Raw genomic sequence first — 14,545 nt, 5'->3', positions numbered from 1 at the left:
GTGACTTGTGTGAATCTCCGTTTCTGTCTGTCAGTTGGTGCCCAAGTGGTTGTATAGGTGTGTGAGTGGGTACGTGAGTTTCTGTATGAGAGTGATTGGTTGTCTGAGTAGGTATATGGGTGCCTAAATGTCTGTATGGGTGGGTGAGGGTGTGTGCAACTGCCTGTATGGATGAGTGCATGGATGAGTCGTGGGCACAGTGAGTGTGTGTGTAGTTGGCTGAATGGGGGAGTGAGTGTGTGTATGGCAGTGTCGGTGAGTGAATGGATGAGTCAGTGGTATATAGGTGAGTAACTGCATATGTGAAAGGCAGTATAGTTGAGTGTTGGGGTATATGAGTGACTGTATGTATATATAACTGAGTGATTGAGAGTGTGTGCTTGTGTCAGTGCCTGTATAGGTGAGTGAGTATGTGTTAGCATCTGTAAGAATAAATGAGTGGGTGTATGTATAAATGTATAGGTGAGTAAATGGATGTGTGAATGACTCTATAGGTGAGTGAGTAGGAGTGAGAAGCTCTATGAGTGACTGAAAGTGTGAGTGGCTGTATGAGTGGCTATATCAGTGGCTGTATTTGTGGGTGAGTTGATGTACAAGTGGCTGTATGGGTGACTGGCTGTGTGTGCAGTGCAGTGAGTGGGTGTGTAAGTACTTGTATGAGTGTGTCAATGGTTTTTAGAATGCTAGTGTAGAAGTTGGAGTGGGTGTATGAAAGGTTATATTTGGGTGTGAGTGGGTGCATCAGTGATTCTGTGGATGATGTCATCAGTGATGTTACTGACCATGTCATGAGGGGCGGGGGGCGAGTTATAGTTAGCTTATTTAACTATAACTGCTGAATTTCTCTGGTTTTGTACGAGTGAAACATGAGCCTAACTACAACGTCCCTGTAACCTTTGATTTTTTCAGTAAATTTCTATGGCTTTTTGAATGCTATTTCCTAATTACAACATCCCTGTATCCTTTGCTTTTTTTCAGGTAATTTCTAAGGTTTTTTTTTTAAGCGAACTCCTAACTATATCGTCCCCATAACCTTTGTTTTTTTCAGTGAATTTCTATGGTTTAATTAGTAATTGTGTTTGCAGAGTGGTGGAAATAGGAGGCTGGGCCTCCGACCAGCTCTCAGAAAATCCGCTGTGTAGGACTTACAGGAGGGCTTCTTGGCCCCTAACCTCCATCAGGAGTAAAGTGGATTTCATCCCCCAACCAGTAGTGCACCATGACCGGAGCCGCGCTTACAGAATGGTGGAGAAAGGGGATGTGGCCTCCAAAGACCTCTTAGCAATTGAGCTGTGTGGGACTTACTGGAGGTAACAGGAGGGGTAATTGGCCCTCAGGGACGTCCTTGGGGGCCAACTACTCCTCCTGTTACCTTCAGTAAGTCCCACACAGCATGATTGCTGAGAGATATTCGGTGGCCACGACCACTCTGCAAATGCACCTCCTGGCAAACTACTAGTTGGGGGATGAAGTTCCCTTGGCTCTTGAGGGTCCTTGGGGGCCCAACAACCCCTCCTGCCGCCTCCAGTAACACCTGACTCACTACTGTTTGGGGGAAGTAGTCCACTTTAGTCCCGAGGCCCTCAGGAGTAAAGTGGAATTCACTCCCCAACCAGATGCATGCCAGGAGGCGAGTTTGCAGAGTGGTGGAGAAATGGGGCCTGGCCTTCAAGTCCTCTCAGCAATCCCTCACTCTGGGATTTGCTGGAGGTAACAAGAGGGTTTTTTGGCCCCTAAAGACCATCAGCATTCAAGGGGATTTCATTCCCCAATTCCCCAACCACCATTGCACCAGGAGGCGCGCTTGCACAGTGGTGTTGAAGGCGGCGTGGCCTCCAGCGACTTGCCTGTTTTTTTTTTATTTAAATATTTTTTTCTCAGGGAAGGGGGCTGCTGCCGGAGCCCTCTCCCCACACATAATCTTTTTTAATATAGCCCCTGGGAGGTATAAGTCCCTGGGGCTCTGGGGGTAGGGGCGTGTGGCCCGCAACATTTGTATGAGTTAAGCCCAGGAAGGTGGTGGCCCTCGGGGCAGAGGGGGATAGTGGCCGCATGGCACCCCCCCCCCCCCCCCCCATTTCCTTTGTCTTCAGCCCTGGGGCGGTGGCAGTCATCTGGGGCTGCAGGGAGCCTGCTTGGGCCCCCGTCGTGATTTCGAATTGCTCCGGGACCTGGGCCTAATTAAACAAGTGCGTGTAACAGCGCTTCGTTTTTTAAAACATTTCAGTGGGATTCGCTGATCCACCACGATTCCATCGAAAATTAAAAAATAAAAATGCTTTTTTTAGTCCTGTGGGACCCCTACTAGAGGCCTTGGGAGTCAGGGTGTTGCTACCCTGTCCCCCTTTTCTTTTTTTTAAAAATGTTTTTTCTTGTGACTCGATTCAACCGAGTCACAAGGTGGCTGCCAACACTTTCTGGTTTGAAGTGTTGGCAGCCAATCAGATCTCAGGCACGAGTTCGGTAGGGGTCACTGTTCCACTGCAGCCACAGTTTTATATCTGAGAAATCTTTTTATTACTCTGCAACTACAGAACGGATTTACACCATTTAACAAAAAGAGTGCTTTCTGGACATAGAGCTACCTTGTTGCCAAATTTGGTGTAATTCCGTTCAGCAGTTCGGGCTAAAGCTGTGTCTAAATTTTCCTGCAGAAATTAACATTGAGAAAAGGATGTTTGGGACCCCCCCCTTTTTCTCGGCCCCAGCTTGACAGATCACCCCGAAACTTTCAAGACAGCAACTGAAGTGATTGCCTCAACAGGTTTGAAAATTTCGCGAGGATTCGTCAAACGACACCAAAGTTACTGGCAAATGAAAAAATGCTCTTCCTGCATCCTGACTATAACTACCTACTGGCGACCACCAGTAGTTAATATACACACACCTAAATAAGTATATATGTATATGTGTGTGTATACACACACATATATATATTACACACACACAAACATTAAAAAGAGGGGAGATTAGGTTTGGAGGGCATGTGGGGGAGTGGACAACGGGTGAGGGGGGGTTTAATTTAAAAAAAAAAAAAAAAAAATGTGTTTTCGCATTTAGCTCCCACAGGAAATTTAGCTTGTGCCTACACCTAAACCACTGTATGGATTTAAGCCAAACCTGGCATGGACATCAAACTTTACTCAGAAAGCACACTTTCATTGTTTTCGTGTAAATGTATTAAGTAACTTTTGAGAAAAATTGACTTTAAAGGGTTAAAACAATTGCATAACGCTGCCATTTAAAATCGGGATTTATGAAATTGCACAGCCTATCAATCACAGATTGCGCACAGTAGGGGTTGGTAGCCTGTGGCGGACTGGTTTCCAAAGGTCAAGCGGTGCAGGCATTGGCAGCTTTTGCCGGGTTGCATGCTGGGCCTGGACACTTGCAGCGAGTTGGTCGCTGGGACTGACAAAAGGTCGTGGGCAGGATGGGTTGGCAGCTTGTGCCAGGTTCAGGGCATGGTGGGAAGTTGCCAATAATATGAATTATAAAAAATAAATAGAAATTCACTTGGTAAAAACACATTAAACTGGGTTACGGCTCCAGCTCAAACACACAAATCAACTAAAACGTGTCAGTTATGGTTAGCAACACACAGCATAACGCACGATGCCTGTGCTCCACTGCTGCCTGTGCGAGGCAAATAAAGCTATCCCAGAGTAATGTTGGTCACAAATCAAGAAAAATACATCTTTCCTTTCTATCCACGAACGAGACAGCACTCCACGTGGATTGCAGATAAAAAGGCATTTAAATACATTATTTGAAGGCATTATAATAATGTACACCTTTTTCTGCAATACTATGAATTGGAGAAAGGGCGGAATGCATTTTCTTCATTTATATATTTATGTCAAGGGAGTAAAAATAAATGTGGCCCAATAACACGTAATTTAGAGCAACTGTATTAATAAACGCACATTCGCACATTTATTACTACAGTGCAACAGTCATATTAGAGTTTATTCCTACAATACAACAATATTGACAAGAGGAAACACTTTATTGCCTCATCGTTTGGACGTAACAATTACTTAACACAGGGAATGAACTCTCATAACAGTCATGGAGTCTCTTCAATGTGATTTTAACATACTTCACAAATGATTCCTTGCATCCTGGATTTTGTTAAAGCAAGTTCGCTTGACAAAAAACCACGGCACAAGCCACATATGCAGATGCACAGTGGGAGAGAATGCATATGTGGTCAAATAACAAATGCACATTCAAAGATGTATTACTATTGTGCAAAGTTCAAATTGATCTTATGGATAAGGCATGTCGTTTAAGGCAGGATTAAAAAAACTGGATATAATGGGGTGAGAAAATATATTCGGGACAGTACATTACTACAAAGCACAGGTTTTTTCTTTACATCAAACATATAAACAAAATTAAACAATGAGATATTTAAATTACATTGCACGTATTGACAATTTGAGGCACAAATAAAGTGATTTGCCTAGAATCATAAGGATGTTAGTTAAATAGTAAAACCATGAATAGACCACAGGGCTTCAGGGCAGATTGTAAGCAGCAAAGTAAATAGACCAAACCTCTTTTCTGGTATCAAAACAGAGTATTTGGAAAAACATCTAGACCAACAGCAATTAGTTGAAACATGCTTCCTCGTTTTGTAAGACATCTAGCCTGAAATGAAGCTTCTTTAGAAGGAGGTAGAACACCAGATCAGAGCACAAGAAAGCATTCATGGGTGGAGTGAACGGGGAAAGTGTTTAGACACCTGCAGTGGAGAAAACTTTGGAAATGAAGCCTATCGTTGGTTTTTTAAAGCGAGAAGAAAGCAAATGCTGATATGCAGGTGCTGCAACGTAAAAAAGACTGACCATCCAGGAACTGTTTATTGATTGAGGGATAACTTAAAAGAAGGGAATTTGGAGAGCTTAGGGATCTGAGTTGCTGATTGCCGGTCAGAAGTGGGACTAAAGGAAAAAATCCATTGGCTTGTTCAAACAATACCAGTTTGGGGATCTGCTGGCTAGAATTCTATTGTGTCTATGTCTTAGATATGGTAAGAGATGAGCTCCAGTGAAGAAAAGCATTTAAAGTTGCCAGTACTGCGGCAGACTGGATTAGCTCAGCTCACAGAACACTGGTAGGAACTGGGAGCGCAGAACTGCTATTAACCTTTCAGGAGAAGACTTTAGAGAGTACAACTAACATCACAGTCCAAAGAGAAAAAATAATGTCCCAATAGGGTTCATTCATGGCTCACTCTGTTATTTAAATGCAGCCAGCATGACCAACATGCTGGCACAGATCAGCAAATCAGCAGATACGACACTTAAACATGATCCCGCCCCTTGCTGCATCTGTTTGGCCATCTCTCAGTTTCTAGTTACGCTCAATCTGTCTCTCAAATGCATTTACACACACTCAGGATTTACCCATCTTGTTGACACAAACACAACATAATTGCCAGCTCTCTCCTATTACGTGAAGAACTCCTGAATTATATTGCTATTCTAATTATTTTTCTAATAATATCTGTTGTAACATATTGATATTTTTCTCTTTACTGTTATATTAATTTCGGTCTTCCTAACAACCATCACTTTAACACAAGTGAGGACGCAAATAAAATTCTTCTACTTACGAATAGCTTCCAGTTAGAAGGTCAAATACATCAGCATATCAACAGTGACTCTCCCTTTGTCCTGGTTTAAGTCTTTCTTTTTAATCTAAATTCATACAAGTCTGTATAAGGTGTAGTCTCTCTGATGGATCTCTAGGCTAAGGCTGTACTATTTCCTCTCTTTCGGAGTCTGCTTGTGAGGCTTTCTACCCAGTGAGATTATAGGGAGGGAGAAAGAAGAAGGGCCATTTAGACGTTGCCTCGTGCAGATTTTAGCTGACATCGGGGCAGTCTCCAAAGATCTGGAAGACACTCCTCTCAGCGCAACAAATGTGCTGTGAATATGGACTGCATGGGTGCCTAACCATTTTTCAAAATCAAACTGCACCTGCATTTTGGGGTTGGTACAAGAGTGGTACCTAGGGGAGGGCAATATTGCGGCACAGAGGGCAGATAAGGAAAGCAGTGACTGTATGCTGGTGAAGGGTTCTATGAGGGTATGCAACAAGCTAGATTGGCCAGGTGCTGCTAGCATTTTTGATGGAAAGGCAATTACAAGCCAACTGGGCCAGAGAGAGTATATCCATGTGCTGATTGGGTGCTGGAAGTTTGCCTGGAGGGAAGGTGGACAACAGTTAAAGCACAGAAGAGATATCTGAACATGAGGAAGAGCAGCAATCGACATGGTGCAGCCATGGGGAGGGAGATGTTTGTACTTCCTACTTTTACTCTTCACTCAATGAAGACTAATTCAATGCTCAACTGCAAGCAAATTGTTTGGTTTCTCCAATTTCATCACCTTTGGATATGAAATCCTCTTCCCTAAATGTGATTGTATTGCTTAAAAGCTAACAACCTACTTATCAGACAATTAGACTTTTCAAAGATTCTAGAAATGCCTATATAAAGACAACCAAAACATTTACCAACAATTTACCAGCCATGGGCTTGATCTTCCTTCCAGTTGCCTTGCAAACAATATTCAACACTTTTTCAAAAGTATTTTAGAAGCATTTTTGTTTGCAACAGGCAATTTAGTGTAGCAAAACCAATTTTTCTCTCTTGTATTCTTATGCTTAACTTTTTTTTAGCACCATATTTGTATTGCCCTTAGTATTGTGATTTGAGTGTTAATGCCCTGTCCTCATTTGTAAAACTATTACAATGCTGAAATTTCTTCTTGGTTTTTGCAGTGATTTCTTTTAAGTGAGATTCATACTCCAAAAAGAATTTAATTAAATACAACACATTTTTAAGAAATACAGAGTGTGCTCGCTTAACAAAGTCTTAACTAACGAGGGCTAGATCACCAGCTCTGAATCAACGTAAAGGATCTTGAACAGAAGAGCATAACTTAGTCAGAGAAATAAACAAGAAGTAAAGTAGAATGAAATACAAAGAAAAATGTTTTATCGGGCCAGCTCCAAAGCACTAGGAATGCAAAACAACTTCACTCACATACTTACCGGTGACTACGAAGTAAACGTACCAACGCTTTGGAGACAATGGCAACCTCTGAACTTGGAGCTAGGTGCCAATAGAGTTGACCCACTGCCATCACCACCTAAAGATACGGTTAAATACACCTTCAGATTAGATATCTTAAAACACACAAATTACAGAATAATCTACGAAATGCTAGTTGTTATATCTTTCAGATATAGCCTTTTTAGAACACAACTTCACATACCAAAAATGTGCCAAATTGAAAAATGAATAATAATGAAAATGCGTGAGAAAAGCTTAGCGAAGTACATCATATACTAAGATTTATTTTCTTTGCAGTACAATGATCAATATTATGTAACACATCCTCCGACTAATGTTTTTTCGGTGTTGTCTGTAAGATATAAACAAACTAGACTAGCTTCATTCTGTATAGTTAAACAAGTAAGTAGAAAAGGTAGCAGTTCTAATGCCGTAGCTCAAGAAAAAGAGTTAAGGAGCCATTAGAAAAGCTGTGAAATTCAAGTTGATGATAATATTGATATCAATGTCAAGTACAACCATCCTACAATTGCTAGTTTCATATCTCAAAGTCAAATGAATAAACTACTTAGCTATACCAATAATCTTCAAGTTTTAGGATGTATTCAGATTAAAGATCTATTAATTTATTAGCTCACCTACAAAGAGTAATGGTAGAAAAACGGTCTTTAAAGGAAAAGATACAGGCAGTGAGAAACACTATAGGCGAGATATGGGATACCATCAACAAATTCATCCTGAGAGACTACAGACAGAGGCTACATGGGGAGTGGGTCAATCAGCCGGGTAAACCTTTTTTAATTTTTTTTTATTTTGATTGGTTTTTCAAAGTAAACAATACAAAGCATGAGAAGCACGTATTGATTGACACAGTTTATATGCGTATACGTTACATGTGTCGTTTAATTTTATAGTAACATCTTAAATCAAATGAATCACATAGTTCATCACACTCTCTATTTACATTTTCCAATCTATTCCCACATTGTGGTACTGTTCAGAGCAATTGCAGCATCTCCCCAGTTTACAACATGCGCAGGACAATTAGACATTCAATAAAGCATCATTGGTCAGGTATACCTTAGAGCTAGATATGATTAGGACAAGCAGCATCATGTTAGAGATTCGATACAGGGAGATACATTTCGGAGTATGATATCCGGCATATACCCCACAATTATTACTTGTGTCTCTTGTGGGATAAAGTTTAAGGTCTATTTGGTGTCAGGTTGTCAGCTGGATCCTCCCTCGGATGTGCAAGGAGGTAGCTTGTGAGGGTCCCCCATATATTTCTGGGCCGTGATGTACTGGGAAGTAGGTCTGCGTAGTGGGATAGTTGCTCCTGGCAATATATTTAATCATTTAGCCAATCATTAAATGTCGGCGCTCTCCCGCTGCCCCACTGGCACGCAACGCGTCATTAAGCCATCAAGAGTACTAGGGAAACATATCTGCGTTGTGGTTTAGGGATGTGTTGGGTGTAACCCAGTAAGGCTAATAGTGGAGATTTCTCGATAGTTAACGCTGTCATCTGTTCTATGGCTTACAGAACCTGCCTCCAATAGTTATGTACTTCAGGGCAGTCCCAGCCCAGGTGTAAAAAAATCGGCACTCGGGGTTCTACATCTATTGCAACAATCATATTCCCTCAATTTGTTCTTGTACATTGTAACAGGAGTGTAGTACAGGCGATGAAGGAATTTAAAATGCATGATGCGTAACCTGCTACTGGCAGAGATTTGCTCTGTTTGCGAGCAGCAGTACGTCCAGTGGGCATCCAAAATCTCATAGCCAAGTTCTGATTCCCAATGTGCCCGTGAGGGGCATGGGGATGCCTCTCGTTGAGTATGTATGGTGTGATAGATCATGGAAACCAGCCGTTTTGGGGAGGCAGCACAGAGCATCAAATGTAGGGGGCTGAGACAGGGGGGCTCCTGAGGAAACTCTGGGGTGATCGAGCGGATGCCCTGACGGAGACGTACGTAAAGGAAAACATCTAGGGGAGAGGGTTGGTGCCCATGAAAAAAAATGGTCAGAGCTTCGGAACGTCCCAGCATGATAAAGAGCCCCCCACGTGGTAATGTGAGTATGCTCTCTGAGTCGTCGGAATGCTGTCTCCTGAAGGAGCTGCATATTAGGATGGTATGCAAGGGGGAGTGATGGGGAATATAGCATGGGGCATTGCAGGAGAGCGCCGTTTCGATTCCACGCCTTTATCGTACATGCAAATGTGGTGGGCTCTTTATCCCGCGGATTAACGGCAGCATAAAGTAGTCCCTCAATGGGTATGGGGTCGGCTAACCAATGCTCCGCAGCCACTTGCGGCATGTATCGTGGGGGACGCATTCAATAATAAGCATAGCGAGCTTGTGCACTTATGTAGTATAGCTCGAAATCAGGAATGTCACATCCTCCCTGTGCATAGGGCCTAGTAAGGACGTTCCACTGCAATCGTGGCGGTTTGCCTCCCAATACCAGTATGATCATTTCGGACAAAAGCGTTTTGAAAAAATATCCGCCGGGGTCATAGGGAATGTTTAGAAACAGATATAGTAACTGCGGAAGTACAACCATCTTAATTAGGCACGCTCGCCCCGCCAGAGAGAGCGGCAATGTGATCCATTGAGTGACGCAGCTGCTAATGCGCTCGATAGTGGTGCCATAATTAAGGCGCATCAACTCTTCTCTGTCTCGAGAGATGCGAATCCCCAGATATCGCAGGTCAGTGTCGCACCATTCTAATGGGAAATCTAGGGGAAATCTAGTAGTCGATGTGGTAAGAGGGAAAATATGAGATTTCTCCCAGTTGATGTGTATTACGGACAGTCTTCCAAAAACAATGAATTCCCGTAAAATAGGATTCAGATTATCTTGCGGGTCTCTGATGTATAATGTGATGTCATCCGCATAGAGAGACACAAGGAACTGACGTTAGTTTTTAGCAGAGTGCCTTATTTTGATGGTGTTGCCTCAATTTAGACGCTAATGGTTCTACTGCTAGGGCAAAAAGTAGAGGCGATAAGGCGCAGCCTTGTCTTGCGCCTCTGGAAATGTCAAAAGCTGGGGATAAGTGACGATTAATAAGAACCTTGGCCGTTGGTTGTTGATAGAGAATCTTTATCCAAGAGAGAAATAAAGGAGGGAAGCCCATGCGTTGCATCACCCCAAATATGTAATCCCATTCGAATGAGTCGAATGCCTTGGTGGCATCTAAAAAAAAACGCAGCCAATGGGAGTTCTGGCGCAACGTTATGAAAGACTGCAAAAAGGGTCCTCAGATTGTGCGTTGTTGCCCTACCGGGTATGAAAGTCTGTTGGCTATGATTTTAGCTAGAATTTTAGTGTCACAATTAATCAGGGAAAGTGGCCTGTACGAAACACAATGGATTGGTGATTTCCCGGGTTTGAGCAGTGAATTTATAAGCGCTTTCCTCATGGACGGGGGGAGCCTATTAGATTCCAAGGAGTCTTCAAAGACCTCGCGAAGAATGGGAGCCAGTTGGTCTATATATGTTTTATAAAATTCGATGGGTATCCCGTCCATGCCAGCTGCTTTACCGGACTGTGTATGCATTATAGCCTCCTGTACTTCATCTAATTCAAAGGGGGCGCATACAAATTCTTGTTGCGAATCCCCCAACCATCCCAGTGCTACGTCGCCTAGATACTCGTCAAGGTCAAGTCGGTCATTCTGAGTGGAGGTGTATAGCGAGGAGTAATGCATGGCGAATGTATTGAGGATATCCGCTGTGTTGCGATATAGTGCCCCCTCAGACCCTTTCACTTCTAGGACGTAATTAGAGAAACGTGGCTTTCGTATGGTCTCTGCTAGTGACTTCCCAGGGCGTTCGCCCTCCCCGTAACACCTAGCTATCCAGTATTTTCCTCTAAATTTGGTTTCTCGGTTTGCAGTATCAGTGTAGTCCGAAAGTTTCTCGCGGAACTCTCGTTGGGCATCATTGTCCGGACCTGCAGAGAGTTGTGTCTCTAATGCTTTTAGCTCGGACTCAAGTTTCTGTAGTGTGTTTTGTATGTCCCTAAGTACCCCTGCGCTCTTGGATATACAGATTCCCCAAATGGTAACTTTAAAGGCTTCCCAAATGGCTCCCACTTCCTTCGAGCCCTTATTTCTTTGGAAGAAGTCCTGGATTTCTTCTCCTAACTCGCTATGGAAAACTGTGTCAAGCAGTGATAAAGGTTGCAATCGCCAGCCACAGTGAGGGGTGCCGTAGCCTGGTGAAGTCAGTGTAAGCAGGACTGGAGAGTGGTCAGAATATGTGCACGCTAAATGCTAAACACTCGTTATGGCTGGGCCAAGCCCCCGTGAAAGGAACCAGCAATCAAGACGCGCCCACGATGCTGCTTGTGCACTGAAGTGTGTGCCTTCCTGTCTGTGGGGATATATGTGTCGCCATGCGTCGATTAGGTAGCTAGCTTTGGTTATATCCTGTAGGACCGTGCAGGACTTCGTATAATGATGTGGGGCTGGGTTGGATCGGTCAATGGAAGGGTCACGTGCTACATTAAAATCCCCTCCCCAGATTATGTGAGTGGAGCCTACCCCCACAATCTTGCCCCACAGGGTCGTGAAAAAGTCAGGGTCGTCTACATTAGGGCCATAGCAACATGCTAGCGTTACAGAATCTGTACCCAGTCGTCCCCATGCAAGGCAGTATCGCCCACCAGGGTCACTATATGTGCTGGTCAGGGCAAATGGTGTTAGTTTTTTGATGATAATGGCCGTTCCTCTGGCATATGATGAATACAATGAGAAGACCCTATGGTCAGCCTATTTATGTGCAAAATTATTGTTGTGTGCAGGATTAATATGGGTTTCCTGTAGCATCGCTATATGGGTCTGGTGCCTATCTAAGTAGGCCAGTATCTGGTGACGTTTCCGTGGATCCCGCAATCCCCTGACGTTCCAAGTGAGGATTTTAATTTTTCCAGAGGATATTGTGTCAGTCATGGGCCCAGACTAGTTGCAGTAAGTGGTTTAAGGCTGCATAGTGAGTGTGATAAGCATGTAACTACATTCCATTCTAGCTTGCTGTGCCGTGTCCGTGCTGAAGTGTGAAAAAAACAACCCCCCCTCCACCCCCTCCCACTGAAGCAACCCCAACATACCAGAATTACATTCCCCATCCCCCTCCCTAACTCCCAACAACAACAAATATATGCTGCGCATATTATGCAGCTAAAACAGTGGGGGATTGCCCGCTGGGGGGAACCCCTAGGTGCGTGCACGATTACACCTCGCCTTCTCTCTGAGATTGGTGGTATGAATGATCTCAGAGAGGGCAGAGGGTGCCCAACGCGTCATTGGAACAAAAACCCTTAGTGTCACCTGGTTGTGTCATAATGTTCTGAGTGAGTCACTTGAAGACGTTTGTAAGGTAGGACCCTCTGGGTTACGCCATGTTTTTACGTTTCCCTTGGCATCGCGGTTAAGAACCTACAGGTGTTCAGTGCGGGTCAGACTCTTCGGTCAGTGATTGGATCTGGGGGACGCGTTGGGTGTAACAGGATTTTTGTTGGTGCGTTTGAGAGGTTTCAAGAATTCATCCACCTGCTGTGGTTTGATGAAAAAGGTCTGCTTTCCCTGATGAGTGATCCTAAGAGGCGCTGGGTAGAGCAATGCATAGTCTAATTGGGCCTTTTTGTTTTGCGGGTGTAAATTAGCGTCGTTCTTCCTGCACTGCCGCCATAAAGTCAGGGTATATAGTAAACATGATGCCATCAAAGTACAATTGCCATTGGTCCCTTGCTACACGCAGCGCGACGTCCCGATCTCTATAATTCAGGGGCCTTGCAATGATGGGTTGAGGTGTGCTACCCTGTGGCGGTCGAGGGCCCAAAGTGCGGTGCGCGTGCTCGACGATAAACTGGGACGAAAATGATTCCGCACCGATGGTCGTCAGTAGCATCTTCTCAATGTAATCTTCTATTTTGCAGGTGTTAGTGCTTTCCGGAATACCAAGAACACGAATATTGTTGCGCCTGCTTCGCGCTTCTAAGTCTTCGTTCTTGGACGCTATCCGTTTCAAGAGTCTGCCCATTTGTGCGACATGGGTCTTAACCTGGGAGGTGCTGTCCTCAGTGTCCAAGATACAGCGCTCTGCATCTTTGAGACGTGCTTCGTGACCCTCTAGTTTATGAACGATAGCATCCATTCGCGTCGCCATGCTATAAATTTTTTTCGCTATGGTGGTGAAGCCCTGTCTGACCTCTTGTTGGATAGTTTTCATGTCCTCATTTATCATGTTGGAGGAGTCTTGAGCGGCGCCATCACCAGCTGCCCCTAGCTCCTTCTGTTGCAGGCGGTTACTTTTCTTGGCCTCAAATGTAAGCCGTGGTTGTTGTGTGTCCGGTTTCCCCATTGTGGGCACTAGATGAAATCGTCAGGGCAGTGATGTCTTCCCCCGCGTCTGCTCCAGTGTCAAAAATAACTGGTAAACTTAATGGCCCGATCGGGGGGAGCGTTCTTGGTCTTTAAATTAGTTCCTGTATCGTCTGGTTGCCTGCGCCTTGTTTTGCGTGTGTCCCGTACATAGAGTGTCGTGCTGAGTATGCGATCTACTTCTATGTCAGCCAGATATGGTTGCTGGGGTACTGTCACTTGAGGCGTTCAGCAGGGGTCTCAACTCTCCCGATGTTGTGGTAGTGGGCAGAGTATATCTTGAGTGGCCCACCAAGCATTTGTGCCCCCCGGAGATGCAATTCCCCGCACTCTGCGCGTTATGGGCATGTATCAGCGGCCGTGTCGATAGTGGATGAGGGAGCCCGGCACCCTGCGCCCGCTTCTCCTCTGATGCGTGGGTAGGGGATCATAGCAGTTTGATTTCTGCGCTATGCAGTGAAAGCGTTTAGATGGGGATATCCCTCGTGTATGGGTGGGGCCTCCCAGAGTGATCCTGCAGATTTCCCTTTGGAGCGCATTAACTGTCTGCGTGGCCTTTCGTTGCTTCCACTGCCGGGGGGGTCTCGGGCACCGTTAATGAGTCGCGCCTCGTACCCCAATCATGCCATCTAGGGCTCAGTTCAGGATCCCCGGAGTTGCCACCGTTAGGTGCTGTGATTCGCGCTTGTCATGTTGTGGCAGAGAACAGCCCGACACAGCCTCACCTCTTTTCAGCATTGAGTGCTCCTCCTGAGCTCCGCCTGAGAGGCCCGGCCGCCACGTGGGAGCCACGGGCCTCTCGTAGTGTTGCACGCCGACCGGCAGTTCCAGACAGGCGGGTGTAGCGGTGCGGCAGGAATGTGCTTGCAGCGGCATCCAGGAGTGTGCAGCTGCTGATGGGCTCTGGATTGCCACGGTTATTACCATCACAGGTGCATGTGGGCAGGATTAATAATCAGATCTTTTGTGCCGAGCTGCAGGAACCTCACGTCAGTGCGGCCATCTTGCTCGTGCGCAACCTAGCGCCCCCTCAGCCGGGTAAACCTGGACTGTGA

General features: G+C 45.0%; 1 protein-coding gene across 2 annotated transcripts in view; it reads right to left on the bottom strand.

Annotated features, from left to right (window-relative positions):
- Positions 1–14,545, bottom strand: part of AP3B1 (adaptor related protein complex 3 subunit beta 1) — a 1,836,520-nt gene that overhangs the window by 1,089,501 nt on the left and 732,474 nt on the right. For both annotated transcript variants that reach the window (XM_085632261.1, XM_085632260.1), the window contains exon 9: positions 7,069–7,166. In XM_085632261.1, coding sequence (XP_085488387.1) covers positions 7,069–7,166 — 98 coding nt within the window. The remainder of the gene's footprint in view (positions 1–7,068; positions 7,167–14,545) is intronic.

This window comes from Triturus cristatus, chromosome 2_1, assembly GCF_964204655.1.
Source record: "Triturus cristatus chromosome 2_1, aTriCri1.1, whole genome shotgun sequence".
Classification (NCBI taxonomy): Eukaryota; Metazoa; Chordata; class Amphibia; order Caudata; family Salamandridae; genus Triturus; species Triturus cristatus.
This window is presented reverse-complemented; position numbering and strand designations above follow the sequence as displayed.